Source organism: Gekko japonicus, unplaced genomic scaffold (genome assembly GCF_001447785.1).
Source record: "Gekko japonicus isolate JY-2015 unplaced genomic scaffold, Gekko_japonicus_V1.1 scaffold21, whole genome shotgun sequence".
NCBI lineage: Eukaryota > Metazoa > Chordata > Lepidosauria > Squamata > Gekkonidae > Gekko > Gekko japonicus.
Window position 1 is genome coordinate 1,870,684 of NW_015173122.1, and position 18,931 is coordinate 1,889,614.

At 50.8% G+C, this 18,931-nt stretch overlaps 2 protein-coding genes across 2 annotated transcripts in view; both read right to left on the reverse strand.

Annotated features, from left to right (window-relative positions):
- Positions 1–439: 439 nt before the first annotated feature.
- Positions 440–13,854, reverse strand: LOC107119430 (uncharacterized serine/threonine-protein kinase SgK494). Its single transcript, XM_015421895.1, has 12 exons — positions 13,807–13,854; positions 13,382–13,594; positions 12,668–12,751; positions 12,525–12,593; positions 8,683–8,752; positions 8,156–8,263; positions 6,695–6,735; positions 6,402–6,429; positions 5,031–5,120; positions 4,850–4,938; positions 3,758–3,868; positions 440–995 (listed from the first exon to the last, which is right to left on the reverse strand). The coding sequence occupies exons 1-12, from the start codon at positions 13,849–13,851 to the stop codon at positions 771–773; spliced, it is 1,173 nt and encodes a 390-aa protein (XP_015277381.1). The 5' UTR covers positions 13,852–13,854; the 3' UTR covers positions 440–770.
- Positions 13,855–17,965: 4,111 nt separating this feature from the next.
- The window catches only part of KIAA0100 (KIAA0100 ortholog), a 61,167-nt gene continuing 60,201 nt past the window's right edge, over positions 17,966–18,931 (reverse strand). The window contains exon 40 of the mRNA XM_015421906.1: positions 17,966–18,443. Coding sequence (XP_015277392.1) covers positions 18,261–18,443 — 183 coding nt within the window. The 3' untranslated portion in view covers positions 17,966–18,260. The remainder of the gene's footprint in view (positions 18,444–18,931) is intronic.

The window sequence follows — 18,931 nt, forward strand, 5'->3', positions numbered from 1 at the left end:
TCTGATCGCCGAGAGGAACCCCCCCACCATGTCCTGAATTTCCAAAGGTTTTTCCAAAGGAATTTTCCAAAGCGCACGGTGGCACTGGAGTTATTGGCAAGGGGCTGGTGGGCAGCCTCATCCAGCACCCCTGCCAGTGCAGGGAGGGTGCCTGGCAGGCACTCCCGAGATCCTTGTGGTTGGCTGCCCCGCAAAGCAACGTGGAGGGAGCCGTTGCTGCAATAATGCAAGAAGAGGCTACCTGCCACCAGCGTTCCCTCTAAGCTGAGTCAGCGTGACCTAGCTCAGTGTTTTAGCCTCCGGCTCACACATTTTTGTCTTCACTCAGGAAGGGAGGGCTCCAGAGCAGACTAACTTATGCAGTAGCCAAATCGCTCGCTCACAACTTTAATGCCAGTGGCTCACAAAGCGGGATTTTTGTTCACAAGACTCCACCGCTTAGAGGGAGCGTTGCCTGCCACCACTGCTCTCTGCCCCCTCCTCCACGCCCCACTGAGGCAGCTGTCTCTTTGCTTCCCTCCTCACCATCCCAGGCATCTTTCAGCACGGATTCTTCATGTTAGAGCCTTGCTGCACTGTCCTTAAAGATGGAAGGAGACCAAGGAAGGAAAAAGGCCCTAGTTAAGATGCCCTGGGCAAAAGGGGCGGGGGTGGGGGGGAACAGCCAGATGGGCTTCCCCGGCTGATTCTCCACTGGTTTCCTGAGAACTGGATGCTGCTTGTCGAGATGGCCCAATGGCCTCCAGCACCCCTTCCCCTACCCAGCAGCCTCAGCCAGGCCAAGGCTGGCTTCCGGGACTCAAGAGGTCACAGTCGAAATCAGAAAAGGCGGCGGCGGTGTCCAAAACGGTGTCCTTGGCTTGCCGCAGGCGCAGCACAAAATCCACCGGCTGCTTTTGCAAGAGTTCGGCATCAAAGGTCATTCCGTGGAAGAAGAGGTGGCCCCGGAAGTGGTGGGGGTACCGCAGGCGGCGCTGCGGGTCCTGGCACAGGAGCTGGAAGCAGAGGAGGACACCAGTCACACAAGGAAAAAACAATGCGTAAGAAGCAACCGTGAAGCAATGACTAAGCGATGTAAACCACTTGATGGACATCATCTGTAGGTTCAATAGAAAGACTCTTAGTAAGGTGCAACACTCAGTTCAATCATAGGCCAATAGAGGTACAATGAAAAATACAGTTCACGGATATTTCAAGTGCTCTGTGCCGCAAAGTAGTCCATTCGGAATATGTAAACTTTCAATAGAGACTTTTCCAAATATTCCCGCTTCAAACATAGAGATGTGATAAACAGCAGATTATTTATTATTATTATTATTATTATTATTAATAACAATCTTTCAATTTATTAATCACTCAATCCTGCAGAGCTTGCTGGCTCTGAGTGATTTACAGTTACTCAAATACACACGGGACTAAAAATGATTCAAGGGGTAAGGGAGGACAACATATAATCTTTAAATCACACACGCTCGCAGCCGACGGGGAGTTTGTTCAGCTGTAAGGTCAGACGTGTTCCAGCGGCATTTTTCCCTCAGCGTGGCTTGATGTCGTCAGCTTTCTCCGGGCTGCTTCAAGTTGCAGCACAGCACTGCCACCGCCTGGCCGGACGGTCCATTACAGGCTTCTTTGATGCCAAAGAGTTCTTTCTAGGCTTTTCGGTTTTACGTGCTGGACATTCTGTTAGCCGGCTAATACCTCCCCCACCGGGGGGTTTAGTGTGCCCACCCTCTCTAAGGAGTGGTACCCATTTTATCTACTCGCCGAAGCTTTCGAACCGCTGGGTGGACGGTGAGCTGGGAACAAGGCTGGTAGCTCACACCAGCACGGGGCTAGAACTGACAGCAGCTCTGTTCAGCTCAGATGTATTAACCCGAGGATAAATCCCCTGTGCCACCGCTCCTGTTGACTATGCAGGAGGAGGATGTGCGATTTCAGGGACACTCCCGTTCCGGCTAACGAATCCTGCCGGCCTCTGAGTTCGTTTCCATCACTGCTTTATCAAAGACGTAACATTTACAGCTGTAAATGAAATTCTGTGAGAAGTGGCAAGACATGGATGCACAGGAAGACATTCTGTTCCGTCTTTGATAAAGCAGCCGGAATGGGAGCGTCCCAGACATTGCACATCGATTGAGCTTGAGTGTGGCACCGTACTAAGAGTCTTTCTATTGAACCTATGGATGATTTTTCTGTGGTACGAGCTATGGTTAATATAGTCATTCACATTGCTTAGCTATCGTTTTGCAGTTGTTTCTTATCCCCGTTTCTGCTTCTTTCCATGATACTCTGTTATTACACCAGCCATACCCAGCCTGCGTGCAAGGAGGCAGCTGCTCATCTTGCAGCTCAACGAGCTCTCGAAGACCAGCTTGCGTGACCAACTTGTCAGCAGCCAGCAATCAGCTTAAGCAGAGAAGGTCAGAGGACAGTCATTCTCAGAAGAGGAATTTAATGACGGAGGCATGCTTTCCTCCAGCTGCTTTCAGCTAGCAGGAGCTGCGGAGGCTGCCAACCTCCAGGTCATGGCTGGAGATCTGCTATTACAACTGATCTCCAGGTGATAAGATAGCAGTTCCCCTGGAGAAAAGGGCTGCGTTGGAAAGGTGGACTCTATGGTGTTATGCCCCATTTAAGTCCCTCCTCAGGCTCCACCCCCCAAAATCTCCAGGTTTTTCCCAACTGGCAACCTTAAGGTGCCAAGTCTGGAGTCAAGCAGAAGTTTAGACAGCCTAGAAAGCTGCAGAGCAGCCAATGCAGCAGCAGCAGCAGCAGCATCACTGGCCTCAAGAGCAGCCCAAAGGGTGCCTGACCTGGACAGCCCGGACAAGCCCTATCTCCTCAGATCTTGGAAGCTCATCAGGGCTGACTCTGGCAAGTACTTGGAAGGGGGACCTCCAAGGAATACCGGGGCCGGGACACAAAAGGCAGGCTAATCAAGCCACCTCTATGAAACGTCCAAGCCCCACTAGGGGTCTCCAGAAGTCAACCATGACTTCTAGGCACACAATTTTGCTTAACTGTCATTTATTTTAATTAGGTGTTCTTAAGTCACTTTCATACCTTAAGGGAGAGAAAAGAGGGATAATAAATGACCTCTATCAGGGGTCATTTCCTGCAGGAGCGCACAGGAGCGGAGCTCCGGCAGTAAAGAGCCCAGGGGGCGGGCACATGCAACAAGCCCCTCCCCCTGCTCCCAGCAGCCCTCAGAGCAAGAAGCAGCCAGGTAAGTTGCAGAGCTCCCCCTGGTCCAAAACAATTCAGTGGCACCTTTAAGACCAAGTTTTATTCAGGTACAAGCTCTCCCTCATCTGCGAGGACAGATCTGCGCGTCCCTCCCCCAACAGCTAGCAATCCAAAACAGTTCAGTGGAGCCTGAGCGGTAGGTGTTGCCTTCTGACACACTTCCGGTGAGGTCAGGGGGTGTGGCATATGCGAATGAGCTATGCTAATGAGCTCCTGGGGGGGGGGGGGGGGTGCCGGAGCTCTCAAGAGGGAAGTGACGTTTTCAGTCCGTATACTAAAAACTCATGACCTTTTAAACATTTTAAAAATAATTTTGTCAAAGAGGTTCTGAAACTCGGTTCCAGCATGTCCCCCCAGGAAAAAAGCCCCGAGACTGCTCACTGGAGGACCTTTCGAAACATGCAGGTGCACGGCAACTCACGTTTTGTCACGTCTGACAGCACCACTGAATGGCAGGGGCGGGCAGACACGTGCTGGAGAGAGGAGGCAAGGGGCCAGCATAAAAACTTACCTCACTGAGGAGAAGACGTAGGCCTAGGCTGAGAGTGACTGGTGTGGTGTAGCTACAGCCTTGCACGCTCCGGAGCATGGCCTTGTGGTCTCTCTCCGGGGCAACTGGGAACTGGAAGGGGGGAAAGTGGAGAGCTGGAAGGTTTTCTCCCTCACTTGACATAAGCTAGAACTAAGGGTCAACCTCTCATCCTCCCCTCAAAAGCCCTGACCAGGAGCAGGAGTGACATTAGAAACTTTCTTCAGAGTTTATGGAACCCACTGCCACAAGAAGTGGCGATGGCCACTAACTTAAAGGTAAAGGTTCCCTTGCTCGAAAGCCAGTCGAATCTGACTCTAGGGCTGCGGTGCTCATGTCAGTTTCAAAGCCGAAGAGTCAGCGCTGTCCGAAGACGTTTCCATGGTCATGTGGCCGGCATGACTAAACACCAAGGCGCACGGAACGCTGTTACCTTCCCACTGACGTGGTACCTATTTATCTACTTGCAATTTCTTGCTTTCGAACTGCTAGGTTGGCAGGAGCTGGAACTAGAGATGGGAGCTCACTCCATCATGAGGCACCCGGGTCTCGAACTGCTGAACTACTGACCTTCCACAGCCTGCAGTTCAGCGTCTTAACCACTTGAGCCACCACAGCCACTAACTTAGATGGTTTCAAAACAGGATTACCCAAAGGCTTGTGGGAGATCTAGCTAGGGCTTACTAGCCGTGACGGCTAAATGGAACCTCCATATTCAGAGGCAATCTATCTGCCACATGCTGGGAAAGGACCATTCCTGCCCCGCCCCACTTGTGCCTTTCCAGGAGTATACAGCAGGCTCCCATGCACACATGAAGCTGCCTTATACTAAACCAGACCCTTGGTCCACCAAGGTCAGTGTTGGCTACGCAGCTGAGATCTCAAGCAGAGGTTTTTCACATCACCCACTGCTGGGTTCTTTTTACTGAAAATGGCAGGGATTGAACCTGGGACATTCTGCATATCAAACAGATGCTCTGCCACTCAGCCACAGCCCCTCCCATCATGCCTCAAGATACTGGAAGGGCTCAGCCGCCTTTTCCTGTTCCTGCAGGGTAATGTCCATGTGCTCACCTTTCCACTGGCCAGGGCAAAAAGCAGCACACCCAGAGACCACCAGTCAGCAGCGTGGGAATAGGGACCCCCGCTCAGTACTTCGGGGGCTGGCAGAAAGAAAGGAGAGGGAGGTCAGAACCCCAGCGGTAGCCACCAAGCCCACCCCTCTCCATCAGGGCTACTGCCTTTAGAGTCCTACCCATGTACTGGAGGGTCCCGCAGATCGTGTAGGCCCTCTTGCCCCAAGGCAGATGGCGGGAAAGGCCAAAGTCAGTCAGCTTCAGGTGCCCTGGGGGGGGGGTGTGTGAAGAGGATGGCATGAGAGTGCTGCCTGGTGGGACCCTCCAAGAGAGGGGCATAACCCACATACCTCATTGGTCCCAGATAAGCACATGCAAAGTAAGACTGCCACAGAAAATCTGGGACAGTAGAAAAGAGCAAAAGTCCAGGAGCACCTTGAAGACTAACCAAATTTGTGGCAGGGGAGGAGCTTCCGTGAGTCACTGCTCACTTCTTCAGATCTAGTGTTAGTTTAAAAATTTTGTTAGCCTTTAAGGTGGTACTGGACAATGCTCCCTCTAAGCTGTGGAGTCTTGCGAGCAAAAATTCTACTTTGTGAGCTACTGGCATTAAAGTTGTGAGCAAGCGGTTTGGCAGCTGCATAAATTAGTTTGCTTTGGAGCCATCCTTCCTGAGCTAAGACAAAAATGTGTGAGCTGGAGGCTAAAAAACTATGACCTAGCTCACACTAACTCAGCTTAGAGGGAACACTGGTACTGGACTCTTGCTCTTTTCTACTGCTAAAAACAGGACAGACAAACAATGGGTACGCATCTTGATCTCTCTCATTAGAAAATTTGGGGGAAACGTTCCCTGCCATGGACTTTTCTTTCTAGTAGAGGTTTCGGGGAGCTTAAAAAACTCCTAGAAAGTAGTTTCTTTTCAAATGAATAGAAGGCATGCTTTTTAAAACAAGGATTTACTCAAAGTACGCGGTTTGAACATATGTAAGACAATCGGTACCATCAGATAATGTTTTTAAAGGTGTATTCATTGATCAGTTTTGTCCACAAGATACCTTATAATGCAGTGGTGGCGAACCTATGGCACGCGTGCCAGAGGTGGCACTCAGAGCCCTCTCTGTGGGCATGCGTGCCATCGCCCCAGCCAGGCCCAGACCATCATTAAAGTGTCGAATTCTCTGCCAAATAATTTAAAGTAAATGAAAGCATTTGGCATTGCGTTCCATACTTTGTTTGGATCATCTTAAGTTAATGTATGAGTTGTTTTTTCTAAAGTACAACCTCAGTATTCAGGTTAAATTGCCGTGTTGGCACTTTGCGATAAATGTGGGTTTTTGGGTCGCAGTTTGGGCACTCGGTCTCTAAAAGGTTCGCCATCACTGTTATAATGTATTACATACTGTTGATGAGTTCGGTGTTTTCATTGTTAAAGAGCTTGCCTGGCTCCGTGGATTAACATCTAGCACAACATTTGTGCTCTTTAGTTATAGAGTTACAGGAAGGTTTTCACCTGTCCCATCCCACCCCACTGACTTCGAAAAACATACCTCGTTCATCCAGGAGTATATTTTCCATCTGCAAAGAAGAAATAGCCAAAGTAAGGCAGGGCCACCCAGCCTTACCCATTCTGTACCCCCCTTTGCTACAAGCTGTTCAGATTTGGTCCCATGTCTCTCTTCCCCTGGGCAAGAAACAGCTGTCTCACAGAAGGGGAGAAAAGAGGTGGGTAAGGAGGAGGACTACTTGGGCAAATGTCTTCCAGTGAAGAGAACAAATTTGGAATAAATGGCCCTACCCTGAAGAAGACAACCGCCCCAGGGGAAAGAAACATGCTTTGTACCTTGACATCACGGTGCACAATGCCCAGGTTGTGAAGATATCCTGGGGGAGGAAAGAAAGAATTTAGATGCTACAAAAGCTGGGGACCCGCGAGGACCCCCGAGAAGGGGAAATCTCATTCCCATTACTGGTGGCCCACACTTCCCCTCCTTTTCCTTTCACCCCATTTGGGCCACCTTTCTCCACTCCATGCCTGGAGGGAAACTGTTGCCATCAAGGGCAGAGCTTTTACCACCCGCTCTGCTCCTTCACGCCAGCCCTGCAAGCCTAAAGGGAGCTGCCTCCTGGAAGGAAAGAAGAGGACTGTTGCCATCAGAGGCAAAGCTTTTACCACCTGCTCTGTTCTCTGTTCCTCCCCCTGTGCAATAGTGTGTTGCTGCCAGGTAGATTTGCTGCATCTTTGTATGCTTTCTGATATTGTAAGCTGCTTTGAGACCACATTCGGTGGAGAAAAATGGGGTAAAATATCCAAATAAATAAAATAAAGAAATCTCAGCTTTCCTTCTCCCCCACGCTCTCCCTCCCCATAACCCACTTTCTTTTTGTTCCCCCCCCTCTAGTTCCCTTGCCCAGCTGTCTGCCTGGTCTATTCTGGTACCCCCCCCCCTCCACTGTCTGCCGCATATGTGTCCCCCCCCCTTGCTGAACCAGCCTGCCATTCATCCCATCAGCTCTCCTCTTTCTCCCTTCCGATCTTGTGATTCTCTCTTCTCTTCCGTCCCCCCCCCCTTCTGTTATTAGGCTTCCTTTTGAGTTGTTACAGAAAAATGGCACCCAAAGTTCCTGTTCCACTGCAGCGTCTGTAAATGCCTTCGTTCATTTGGGAGAGTGGCATTTTGAACACCCCGTTTTAAAAACAGGTTTGCAGAGACATCTACCTGAGCACTGGCTGGCCTCCTTTTGCACACTGGTTTTGAATGGCAAGGTGGGATCACACTTGGGAATCAGATCCCATCAATACAAGACAAATCCTCATCCACCTGTTTCCTCGGGTGACCTAGCCCATTTGGAGGCAGGAGACCTCGCAGCTGTTCCCAGGATTTCGGAATAGCTCCACTTGGCAAGAGCTCCAAAAATATGAATCAACGGGAAGCCAGAGATTATCACACTCAGAAGAGAATTTAACACTCGCCTTAAATTATACCACAGGAACAAGGAGAGAATCACTACCCCAAATCCCTCTTTGATTTAATGGCTCGGGTGCTCCTCTGGCCTTGGATCTAGGCCAAGGTGGCAAAAGGATTACATTGCATCGCTAAACGAGCTACGTTGGTGGCATACCTCTGAGCAAAACTGGGGCATGCCAATGAGGAACACGGCTCGATGAGCATCCTATAATATCCAAAAGCCAGCTTCCCCCCCCTCCACATATTCCAGCAAAACAGGTGATGGAAGCTGCAAACACTCCCTTGCTCTTCTTCCTCACTCCACCAAGGTGAGCAGATTGATCACAGACACCCACCTAGCACCAGAACCAGCTCTGTGGCAAACAAGCGGATGATGCTTTCCGTAAAAGGGCCCACAGACTTCCAGAAGGTGTAAAGGTCTCCGGTACTGCAATATGTGCACACTGGTTTGGGGGGGAGAAGAGAAAAGACAGATGTTATTTTTGGCGCTTGTACAGATTTTGCTCATCCTTGTCTTCCCAGTTGGAGCGCTCAGAATGCTTTGTTCTTTAAGCCAGCAGTGCCCTGTCGCTGGTGTTGGAGAAAATTCTGGAAGGCAGGGACCTGCTGGGATTTGAGGCCTGTATGCCTGCAGAAGGGAAATCCCTTGATCCCTGTTGACGGTGCTCATTAGGGAGAGGGAACAAGCTACACTTAATCTGCAGAGCATGTGGATGGGCAGTGTGGGAAGGGGGCATTTTGGGAGAAGTAAACACCAGTCACATGGGTGGGGTGGAGACAGATAGCACAAGCACGGCCAAGCGGGGGAAGGAGGGGTCTCTAGTCTAGGCGATGCCCACAGGGCAGACAAGAGATCACTCACTAATGAAGAGATGGCGCTGCCCCTGCCAGCTGTCCCCTAAGCAGTGGACAAACGGATGGCTCACCTGCTTCTAGGGAACAAAAGAAAGGGGCTGGATGAGTTGGGGAGGGGGAGGACAGGAGCCCCACGCCTCGCCAAAGCAAAAATGTCAACTGGCTGCAACACAGACAAAGTAAAAGGAAAGAATCACAGGTAGCATTTACCCAAAACCCTTTAAAAGTTTATATGACATTTCTGGGGGCAGGGAAGGGGAGGGGGATGCTACACTCCTAAATTGTCACCAGATTTTCTCCATTATGGGAATTTATTTATTTGCATTACTTATAGTCTTTCTTACTGAGTCTCATGGTGGATTACACACAGTAAGTTAATACAATCAGCAGGATGGGACATCCAGTAAACCACACAATAGAATCTGGATTGCAGAAATCTGAAATCGACCAGAACCCCGAAAACAGAAGTACGAATGTGACATGTTAAAACACGGCAAAAGTTATACAGTACTGAAAGCCACGGACTGTGCAGATGTTCCACCAGGCACTTGGCTGAGGACAGCGACAGTCTCCCACTCTCCCACTTCAGCCTCCCCTTTTATTCCTGCGTATCCTCTCCATCTAGGGGGCTGGTGGAAATTACCGTCATCTTGGAGTTAGTGCTGTTTTTCTGACTGTCTTTAAGTATTTTAACGTTGTCTTAACTCTTTTTTTTATAATTTTTTAAATTGCATCGCAATCAGTGTTCCCTCTAAGCTGAGTTATTGTGAGCCAGCTCACAGTTTTTTAGCCTCCGGCTCACACATCTTTGTCTTTGCTCAGGAAGGAGGGCTCCAGAGCAAACTAATTGATGCAGTAGCCAAATTGCTTGCTCACAACTTTAATGCCAGGAGCTCACAAAATAGATTTTTTGCTCACAAGCCTCCACAGCTTGGAGGGAACATTGATCGCAATATTGTTATTACATTACAGTTTAGTTCCAAAAATTTTGATACTTCTTTTCCCCTATTTTATCCCTCCCCCCCTAAGGTGGCCAACATCATGTTATTCAAATTACATTTTCAACCACGAGCACATTCTTTCCAACTTTTCCAATATACCCCTGTTGGCTTCCCCTTTATAAACCCATTTAAAGTATACCGACCATTTCTTTTTTATCTCCTTCATTTTTGCAGTCCATATCTTATCTTGCTTTAAACATTCCAATATATCTGATTGTATATATTCATATATCATTCCGTTTTTCTAAAGTCCATTTTGAGTTCTCCTTCCAACCATATGCAATCACTGCATGCGCTGCTAATAACATTACTTTGAAAATATCCTGATTTTGTTTCTCAATTCTTTGATTTCCCAATACACCCATAAATAATAAATCTACATCTATATCCAGTTTGACTTTACATAGCGCTGCTATTTCCCCCCCCCGTATCTTTTCCCAGAAATCTGTCACCTTTGGGCATTCCCACCATAAGTGAGAGTACCACCCTTCTTTTGCGTTACAGTGCCAGCAATTAGGTTTCACGTTGTCTTAACTCAAGTATGTTGTATTTATCTCTGATGTAAGCTACCCTGAGCCCCGCTCGCGGGGAAAGGTGGCCAATAAATCCAGTATAATAAATAAATTAAATACAAACTATACACAATAGTACCGATGGCAATCCTTAACGCTTTACCCGAGCATCTTTCAGGAATTGTTTTGTTACTGTACAGCCCCTATCACCTGTGCAAAACAGCCCTCCTGAAAAATTCAGTTTTGCATCGTATATGGAAAGCCAGGAGAGTGGAAACCCTCCTGATCTCACCTGGCGGGGCATTTCAGAAGGTGGGGGCCAGAATGGGGAAGGCCCATGTAGGGGCAATGCAAAATTTAAGTAGAGACTGTCCTCAAGGAGAATATGCAAAGAAATCAGATAGGCATAGTAAAGCTAAAGGTTTCCCTTGCTCGAAAGCCAGTCGAATCCGACTCTAGGGTGCAGTGCTCATCTCGGTTTCAAAGCCGAAGAGCCAGTGCTGTCCAAAGACGTTTCCGTGGTCATGTGGCCGGCGTGACTAGACGCCAAGGTGCACGGAACGCTGTTACCTTCCCACCAAAGCGGTACCTATTTATCTACTTGCAATTTCTTGCTTTCGAACTGCTAGGTTGGCAGGAGCCGGGGCCAGAGACGGGAGCTCACTCCGTCACTCGGGTCTCGAACTGCTGAACTACCGACCTTCCGGTCTGCAATTCAGCATCTTAACCACTTGAGCCACGGCAGATAGACAAAGAGTGACACTAATAAAAGAAGTGTTATTCCTTGGGTGCGTGATGTGTCTCCCTTTATCCACCACATCATGTTTCCACTTTGCCCTTCTTCCACAGATCTCATCCTCCATTCCACTCTCGCAGCCCCACAAGCAAGTCATGATGACAGAGAGGGAGCCAGGTTCAAGAGCATTCAGGAAGCGTCACTGCTGAGCAGAGACTCAGGGTCTCTCCTTACCATTCCGCCACACTGTCTCCCTGCTGAAGCGACTACAGAACTCTGAATCCAGCACAGTACAAAAAACATGCAGTGCAGGCGACTCTTTAGATCAATGGCTAACACCCAAAGAACGGGCTTGTTCTAGGAAATCCAGTCCTGTTATTTTTACATCCCTCAAGGAGACACACCTGGTCTCACAGGTGGCTGGCCACCTCAAAGATCTCGTAAGGAGTCAAACAAGTGAGGTCACCTTCACAAGGGGGCAGAAATGCCCAGACAGAAAAAGTCATGCCCCATGTTTGTTTCCCCGTTACTCCTTCCTGCCCTCCCCCAACAAGAGGGAACAGGAGAACGAAACAAAAGGAGTCCAAAGCCAACACATGACCTGCTCCCCTTGAGAAACCAGGTGACAGGGTCACTTGAGGTAGGCTGCTTGTGTGCATAAAAGAGCACCATCAAATTTCAGTCGACTCACGTGACCCTGTAGGGTTTTCAAGGCAAGAGAAGAACAGGGGTGGTTTGCCATCGCCTGCCTCTGCACATTGTTGCTGTTTTTTGCCGTCAACTCACAGCTGATTGATGGTAACCTTGTAGGGTTTCCAAAGCAAGAGATGTTCAGAGTTGGTTTTGCCGTTGCCTACTCTTTGTCATGACCCTGGTGTTCCTTGGTGGTCTCCCATCCAAATACTAGCCAGGGCTGACTGCTCAGCTTCATGGGTCAGGGCTATGCCTCGACACAGAGGCCATGGAATTTCTTGGTGGTCTCTGATCCAAATACTGACCAGGGTTGACTGACCCTGCTTAGTTTCCAAGATCTGAGACAGGACTAGCCTGGGCCATCAGGGGAGTTGTGTAGGCTACCTCAGCCCAAACTCAAAACGTTGGGTTTTTTTTAGAAAAATGGACAAAAGGCTCAAATCTAATCTGGTTAGGTATATTTCTTCACGTGCAACGGTGCAAAGAAAGTCCTGCTCGGACCACTGGACTGCTGCGGGAATATTTACTGGGTTAAATGTAAAAAAAATTTTTGCCTTGGAAGCACAGAAGCTTTACGCAGTATTCTTGATTCTCCACGTTTCCCAGTTAAGGGGAAAAGGCTGTTCCAATAAATTACAAAGATGATCTGACTCCAGTGGTAATAAGGCAAGTAAATTTTACTTGTTAAAACAGAAGCACGTTTAACCTTTTGCAAGCAGATTAACTTTCAAAAAGGTTAAGTAGCTACAGTTCCAAGCCCAGGTAAGAGAGAGAAGTGTACCCAAAAGAGAGAATTCTCTTAACCATTTCCCTCCCAGATCCTCTTGCATGCAGAGTTGCACTATCCAACAATATTTGCCTTTCATGCCTCTGTTTGTGCCAAGAGGCCACATACCAGGACACCCACCTGGATGCTGACCTCCTCCTTACACTGCTTTAGGCTGTCCCGGCGAAGCACCTCCATTTTGGGCACCACCTGCAGAAGAAGCGACCTGCATGAGTGAGTGCCAAGAAGAGGGCGACAGGCGGGAGGGGCAGGGCGAGGCTCACCTTGACGGCAAAGAGCCGCTCTTGCCGGCAGTCCAGCACCTTCAGCACCGTCCCGAAGGAGCCCTTGGCCACCAAGCCCAGCACCTGGCAAGGAGAAGGCAAGCCGCCTGAATGAGACTGCCAAGCCTGCATTCAGAAGTACCTGGAGATTTGAGGGTGGAGCTTGGGAGGGTGGGGTTTAGGGGAGGGAGAGATGTTGGGAGCAATGTTCCTTCTAAGCCGTGGAGTCTTGTGAGCAAAAATTCTATATTGTGAGCTACTGGTGTTAACATTGTGAGCGAGGGATTAGGCTTCTGCATACACTAGCTTGCTTTGGAGTCATCCTTCCTGAGCTAAGAAAAAAAATGTGTGAGCTGGAGACTAAAAAACTGTGAGCTAGCTCACACTAACTCAGCTTAGAGGGAACACTGGTTTGGGAGGGTATAATGCCAAGCAGGCCACCTTTCAAAGCAGCCACGTCCTACAGGAAAAAGTGGAATGAATGTCTTAAATAAACAAACAGATGGACAAGCGATTTAATGCAGCCTGGAGACCAGCCGTGATTCCGGGAGATCTCCAGCCCCTGCCTGGAGACTGACAACCCTCGGCATCCAAGAGACGCACCCCCACCACCACCCACCCCGCAGTCCAGAAGAAGGAAGCCCCACACCTTCAGCTGGCTCGGCCCCAGCGGAGACACACACACCCCGCAGTCCAGAAGAAGGAAGCCCCCACCTTCAGCTGGCTCGGCCCCAGCGGAGGCCGGACGGGGAACTCCGGCAAGAAGAGGGCGACGCCCTGGGGCAAACCCCGCTCCTGCGCCGCCTGCGTCTCCTCCGCCGTCAAGGCCCGCCGCTCAGCCTTGGCGCCCAGCAGAGGGGAACCCGCGTTGGCAAGGACGCTCCTCCAGGCCCGCGCCCACCAGGCAGCGGGCAGCAAGCGGGAGCCCTGCGGGAGAAGGCAGATCACACACCCGGCCGGGGCGCGACTCCTGCCGCCGCAGAGCCCATCGCGGCCGGCCCCAAGGCCCAGCGCCGCGCCAGCTCGTCGGACTCCCCCAGCAGCCGGCGCCCCCCTCCCCTTTCCATTGCCAGGCGAGCCGGCACTCCGGACATGCTCAGAGGCACCGCAGCCCCCGCCTGTACCGGGCACCGCCTTACCTCCAGTTGGCCCGGCTCACAGCCGCTGCTGCCCGCGGCTCCCATGGCTGGCCGGTGCCCCGCATAATAGTCCTGCTGCGGCCGCTGCCCCGTAGTAATTCCCGTTATGTAAAGCGCGACGATAATCCGCAGGGAACTACTAAAGGCCGGGCGAAGCGCCCCGCCCCCTCATTACCATGCGAGGCCCGCCGCCTGTCATGCAAAATACTAGAGCCCGGGCGAAGCGTGACGGCCCCGCCCATTCATTACCATACAAGTCCCGCCCGTTATGCAAAATACTAGAGCCCGGGCGAAGCGTGACGGCCCCGCCCATTCATTACCATACAAGTCCCGCCTGTTCTGCAAAATACTAGAGCCCGGGCGAAGCGTGACGGCCCCGCCCATTCATTACCATACAAGTCCCGCCTCTTGTGCAAATATTCCACTCGCGACGACCAAGCCTCCCGGAGCCTCGACGCGTGCTTTGCTGGCTTTGCGCGGAGCAAGAAACTAAACGCCTCTCGTTACACGAGAGACGATCTGGCGCAGCAGCCGGGAGAAGGGCTTGTTTTCTCATTGCACGGCTCCGTTATCCAAATGTCGCTTTCCGGCGTTAGTCTTTCAGCGCCGCGGGGCCTCCTTCCAGGCACCCCGACCCACTCCACACGCAGCTAGCGTTGCCACCCTCCAGGGGATACCTGGTGATCTCCCAGCATTACAATTAATGTCCCAGATCAGTTTCCGTAGAGGAAATGGCTGCTTTGGAGAGTGGCCTCTGTGGCATTATACCCCGCTGGGGTCCTTCCTGTCCCCAAACCCCATCCCTGTCCAAGCTCCGACCTGCAAAATCTCTATTCCCCAACCCAGAGTTGGCAACGCTATGCACGGTTGGTTTAGTGGCTTCTAGCACCAAGGGGACCTCGAGGTGCCCTCAAAGGATCTTTTGTAGGATTTGTGCATCACTCACACTGTTCTCCTAGGGCCAGGGAGGCAGGTGGCAAGCTGCAAACTACCGCGGGGGGGGGGGGCAACACCAGTTTTGAAACATGCCTCGTTCCTTGGGTTCGCTTTACAAAGTCACTCTTAACCCCTTCCCCCTCTCCCAGAAGATTGGGGGGGGGGGGAAGCATCTGAATTGCCTTGAAGGGTGCAGAGCCAGCCTCAAGGGAGCTCTCACGACACAAAAATAATGCCCGTCAGGAGGATCTAAACAAACGTGAGCCAGGAATAATCCCTCTTCTAGAGAGCACGACTGTAATCACACTAGGCAGGTTTTCCTCCTTCCGACTCCTCCCTGGCAAGTTGGAGGAAGTGATTTGCAAGCAAGTGTCAGGAATCTGTAGTGGTCAAAGCACTGATTATATTATCTTCCCCCCTTCCCTCAGCTTTCCCAGCCCTGTTCTGAATCCTTACACACACACCCAATACACACTGCTATTAAGAGAGGAAAGCGAGCACTACTTAAATCAACAATGGATTCCTAGGAGGATTATAAGCAAATCCCTTTGGCCTGGCTACCTTCATAGCATGGCACAGCGGAGAGATAACAGCTTTGTCCCAGGATGTCATAGCTTCGTATGTCTGTGCGGAGTAACAGCTTTTAAAACTTCCAGGCACGCGGGCAATTGATAACAGGCACAGGGAGATCAGAGATGAGGCTCCACGCATTCTTGACCAGCAACGCGGCAACCCTAATAGCCCAGATTCATCAGAGCTTTGGGGGTCAGCCCTGTCAGTACTCAGGAGGAGGAAGGGGTGGCTATGTGGAAGAAGGCAGTGGCAAACCACCTCAGCTCCTGTCGTCCCCGGAATGCCCTGTCGGTGGGGCTGCCGTTCAATGGCACATTCTTCTTCAGTCTGGCAAGTAATCCCTCCTCTCAAAGACACATGATCGTGACTACACAGAAACCATGTGGCACAGTACCACCCTCTGCCCCCTCCCCCCACCACACGGCAGCCTGGCATCGCCCAGCCCAGGCAAGCGCCCCGCCTGGGTCCAGAACACGCAGTCGCCGGGACCGTCTTCCCCGAGGCCAGAAGAGCAAATGGGAGGGAGAAGAAGAGAACGGAGCGAGGGAGGGCGGGTGCGACCCACCTCGGAATACAAATCCGCACCCTTAAAGAGATAGAAGTCGTGTGTGTGTGTGTGTGTGTGTGTGTGTGTGTGTGTGTGTAGATTCTTGGGTCAGCAGAGAAAGGACTTGAAGGGCGCTCCGCTGACAGGTCCTAGTGGAGGGTCTCTTCCCCAAAGGCGCTCTCTGCCTAACTGAGGCAGCCAGAAGCTCCATCCTAGCGTGCTTAAAGCAACCAACCCTCTGTGGCCTCTGCAAGAAAGGAATCCCAAATTTGGTGACAATGGGAGGCAACATTACACTAGTGAACCATGAGGAAGAATTCAAATTCATACTAGTAGCCTGTAATGGGCCATTCCGGCCAGACGGTGGCAGTGCTGCGCTGCGACTGAGAAAAATGCTGACGACATCAAGCAACGCCGGAACACATTTGAACCTTACAGATGACCAAACTCCCCGTTGACTGCGAAAATGTGTGTGAATTAAAAAGATGTATGTTGTCCTCCCTTACCCCTATCATTGTTAGTCCCGTGTGAATTCATGAGTAACTGTAAATCGCTCGGAGCCGGCAGCTCTGCAAGGATTGAGCGATCAATAAATTGAATTTTTTTAAAAAAATTCATACTATGTGCAGCACTGGAAGCAGTGAAAGAGACCCATAAACATGGGTGGTTTGGTTTTCCCCCGTGTCCCACAGCTATGAACCACAAGCAACTCACTAGGAAATTCACATTTCCTAAATAAATTATAAAGCCATGGCATCTTCTTTCAGAGACAGGTTGCCCACAGGAGGAGTGGTGTTAGCAAAAAAAACCCAAAAGGGCAAATGAAATGTGGCAGGAGGAACAATCACCCCACCACCTCTAAAACTGTACACTGTCAGTCCAACCTACTTCTCCTAAAGTACATGAAGTGTATGAAAATTTGGATCACCCCGGGAATACACTTATGCAAGAATTCTGCATCATACATGAATGGCTAACACCACATCGGATTCTCATGGGCATGCAGGGCTCCTTGTCCTTCTCACTTGCTAAAACTGGGGGGAAAGGGGACAGCAAGACTGGGCTAAGAGCCCTAAAAGGAACTCCAATTTCTCCTCTGCTGCAGGAGGAGTCATCGCAAAGGCACTGTAACCTCCTGTCAAAAAGGGAAAAGACCACTGAGTACCCACAAGCCTGTCCCCAATGGACTGGTACACTTTCCCACTGCATTTGCTACTGGAGTGTAAAATGCTGTTGACGTGCTGGGTCTTATGGAAGAAAGGCCCACTGTCTGAACGGCCCACTGTCTGAAATGCCCACTGTCTGAAATGCTTAAGGATGCTCGTGACAGGCCATGCTCCCTCTAAGCTATGGAGTCTTGTGAGCAAAAATTCTACTTTGTGAGCTACTGGCAGTAAAGTTGTGAGCAATTTGGCTACTGCATAAATTAGTTTGCTCTGGAGCCCTCCTTCCTGAGCGAAGACAAAAAAGCGTGAGCCAAAGGCTAAAAAACTGTGAGCTAGCTCACACTAACTCAGCTTAGAGGGAACACTGGGCGGGAGGGTGGTGTCCTCATCCTGCCAGCGCTGAGCTCGGCTAACCACAGCAGTGCACGTGCCTCCTCCCTTCCAATCTCCAAGCCCCTCCCCCCACCAGCTTGTCCTCTTGGCACTAACTCAGCTTAGAGGGAACACTGGACGCCAGCACCTGTTTCATCTACCCAAAGGCAGGTATAGGCAACAGAGAATCTTTGTCTTAAGAAGTCATGCCCGTTCTGGCCTCGTGGAGGTTAAGTGTCACTGTGGCCCAGGATTATTTTGCTAATGCATTTCTGTGCTAAAACCATCACATGGAAAGGAGTCCCTGGAGAGACCTTTCAAATGCAGATGGCTGAACAGTTCCTTGGAAGGACAAGAAGAGCGCCAAAGAGCAGGAAGCGGTGCATGACTCATGCCAGCCTCCAAGCTTCTCACCAAGACTGGCTCTCTCTGAGAAGGCCCAAAGGGCGGAGGGGGCCAAACTGAATCCAGCCACCGGCCAGCAGGTTCTGCTTACGCCAGTATCAGACAAGGAAGATCGACAAGCAACTCCAAATAATAAACTCTCTTATTTAAACTCTCCTGCTCCCCGTTTCCCAACCAACAATGCATAGAGCTGCCCGCCGGCCCGGCCTGTCGAGGGAAGGCTCCGGCAGCACCAACAGGTCAGTCTGCCTGCCCAGCACATGTGGCTTCGGCCTCCAGGCCCGCCACTAGAGACAGGCCTGCTATTCCTTCAAGGCTCAGAGTGGGGCCGGGCTGGGCCAAGCGATGCGTGTGGCTGAGTGTTTGGCCCCAGGGGGGAACACAGTCAGTTTACTAGACACGTCCGCCTCTCCCTCCTTCCCTGGCCAGCCGGGGTGGGGCTTGTGTGCGCAGTCTTATTTGTGCCTGCTGAAAATGGACTTCTTGCCGGGATTCTTTTCGCCAACGCTCAAGCCAATCAGCAGCCGGGCCTTCTCGTCTTCTTCCTGCTGCTGGATGTGGCCTTCCAGCTTGCCTTCCTGCTTCCCCCGGGACTCTGAGCCAGCGGCCGGCTTGAGACGCAGCTTCTCTTTGATGACCTGCAAAGGGCAGGCGGACGGGATTCAAAGGGAGCCAGAAAGGCTGGGGGGGGGGAAGCCCAGCTCAAATCCTGCCCCTCAAGCCCCACCATGGAAGAAATGCAGCCACTATGCTAGATTCTGCATCTTCTGTGTAAAAATACCAGCGATCAGATCTGCACAAATCCTGCAACCACAAAATTTCAATCTAGGGAATTAATGGCTGAGAACATGGATGCAATCAGTTCCACTCGATATCCACAGCCTGATAAAATACCAACAAGAGGCCCTCAGGATTAGACTTGCCACATAAAGAATACAAACTAATAGAATACGAACAGGCTTTGGAAGTTGTGCAGACCTGCTGTTTAAACTGGGGCAAAATACCATGACCCAAATGTGATTGTGGTTTAGCCCGCCAAATTATTTTCCATCTGCCACAGGAATGTGAGCGTCATGCTTTCCATGGAGATGTGACAGAGCTCTTTGAATTCTCCCCAGCTGCAATT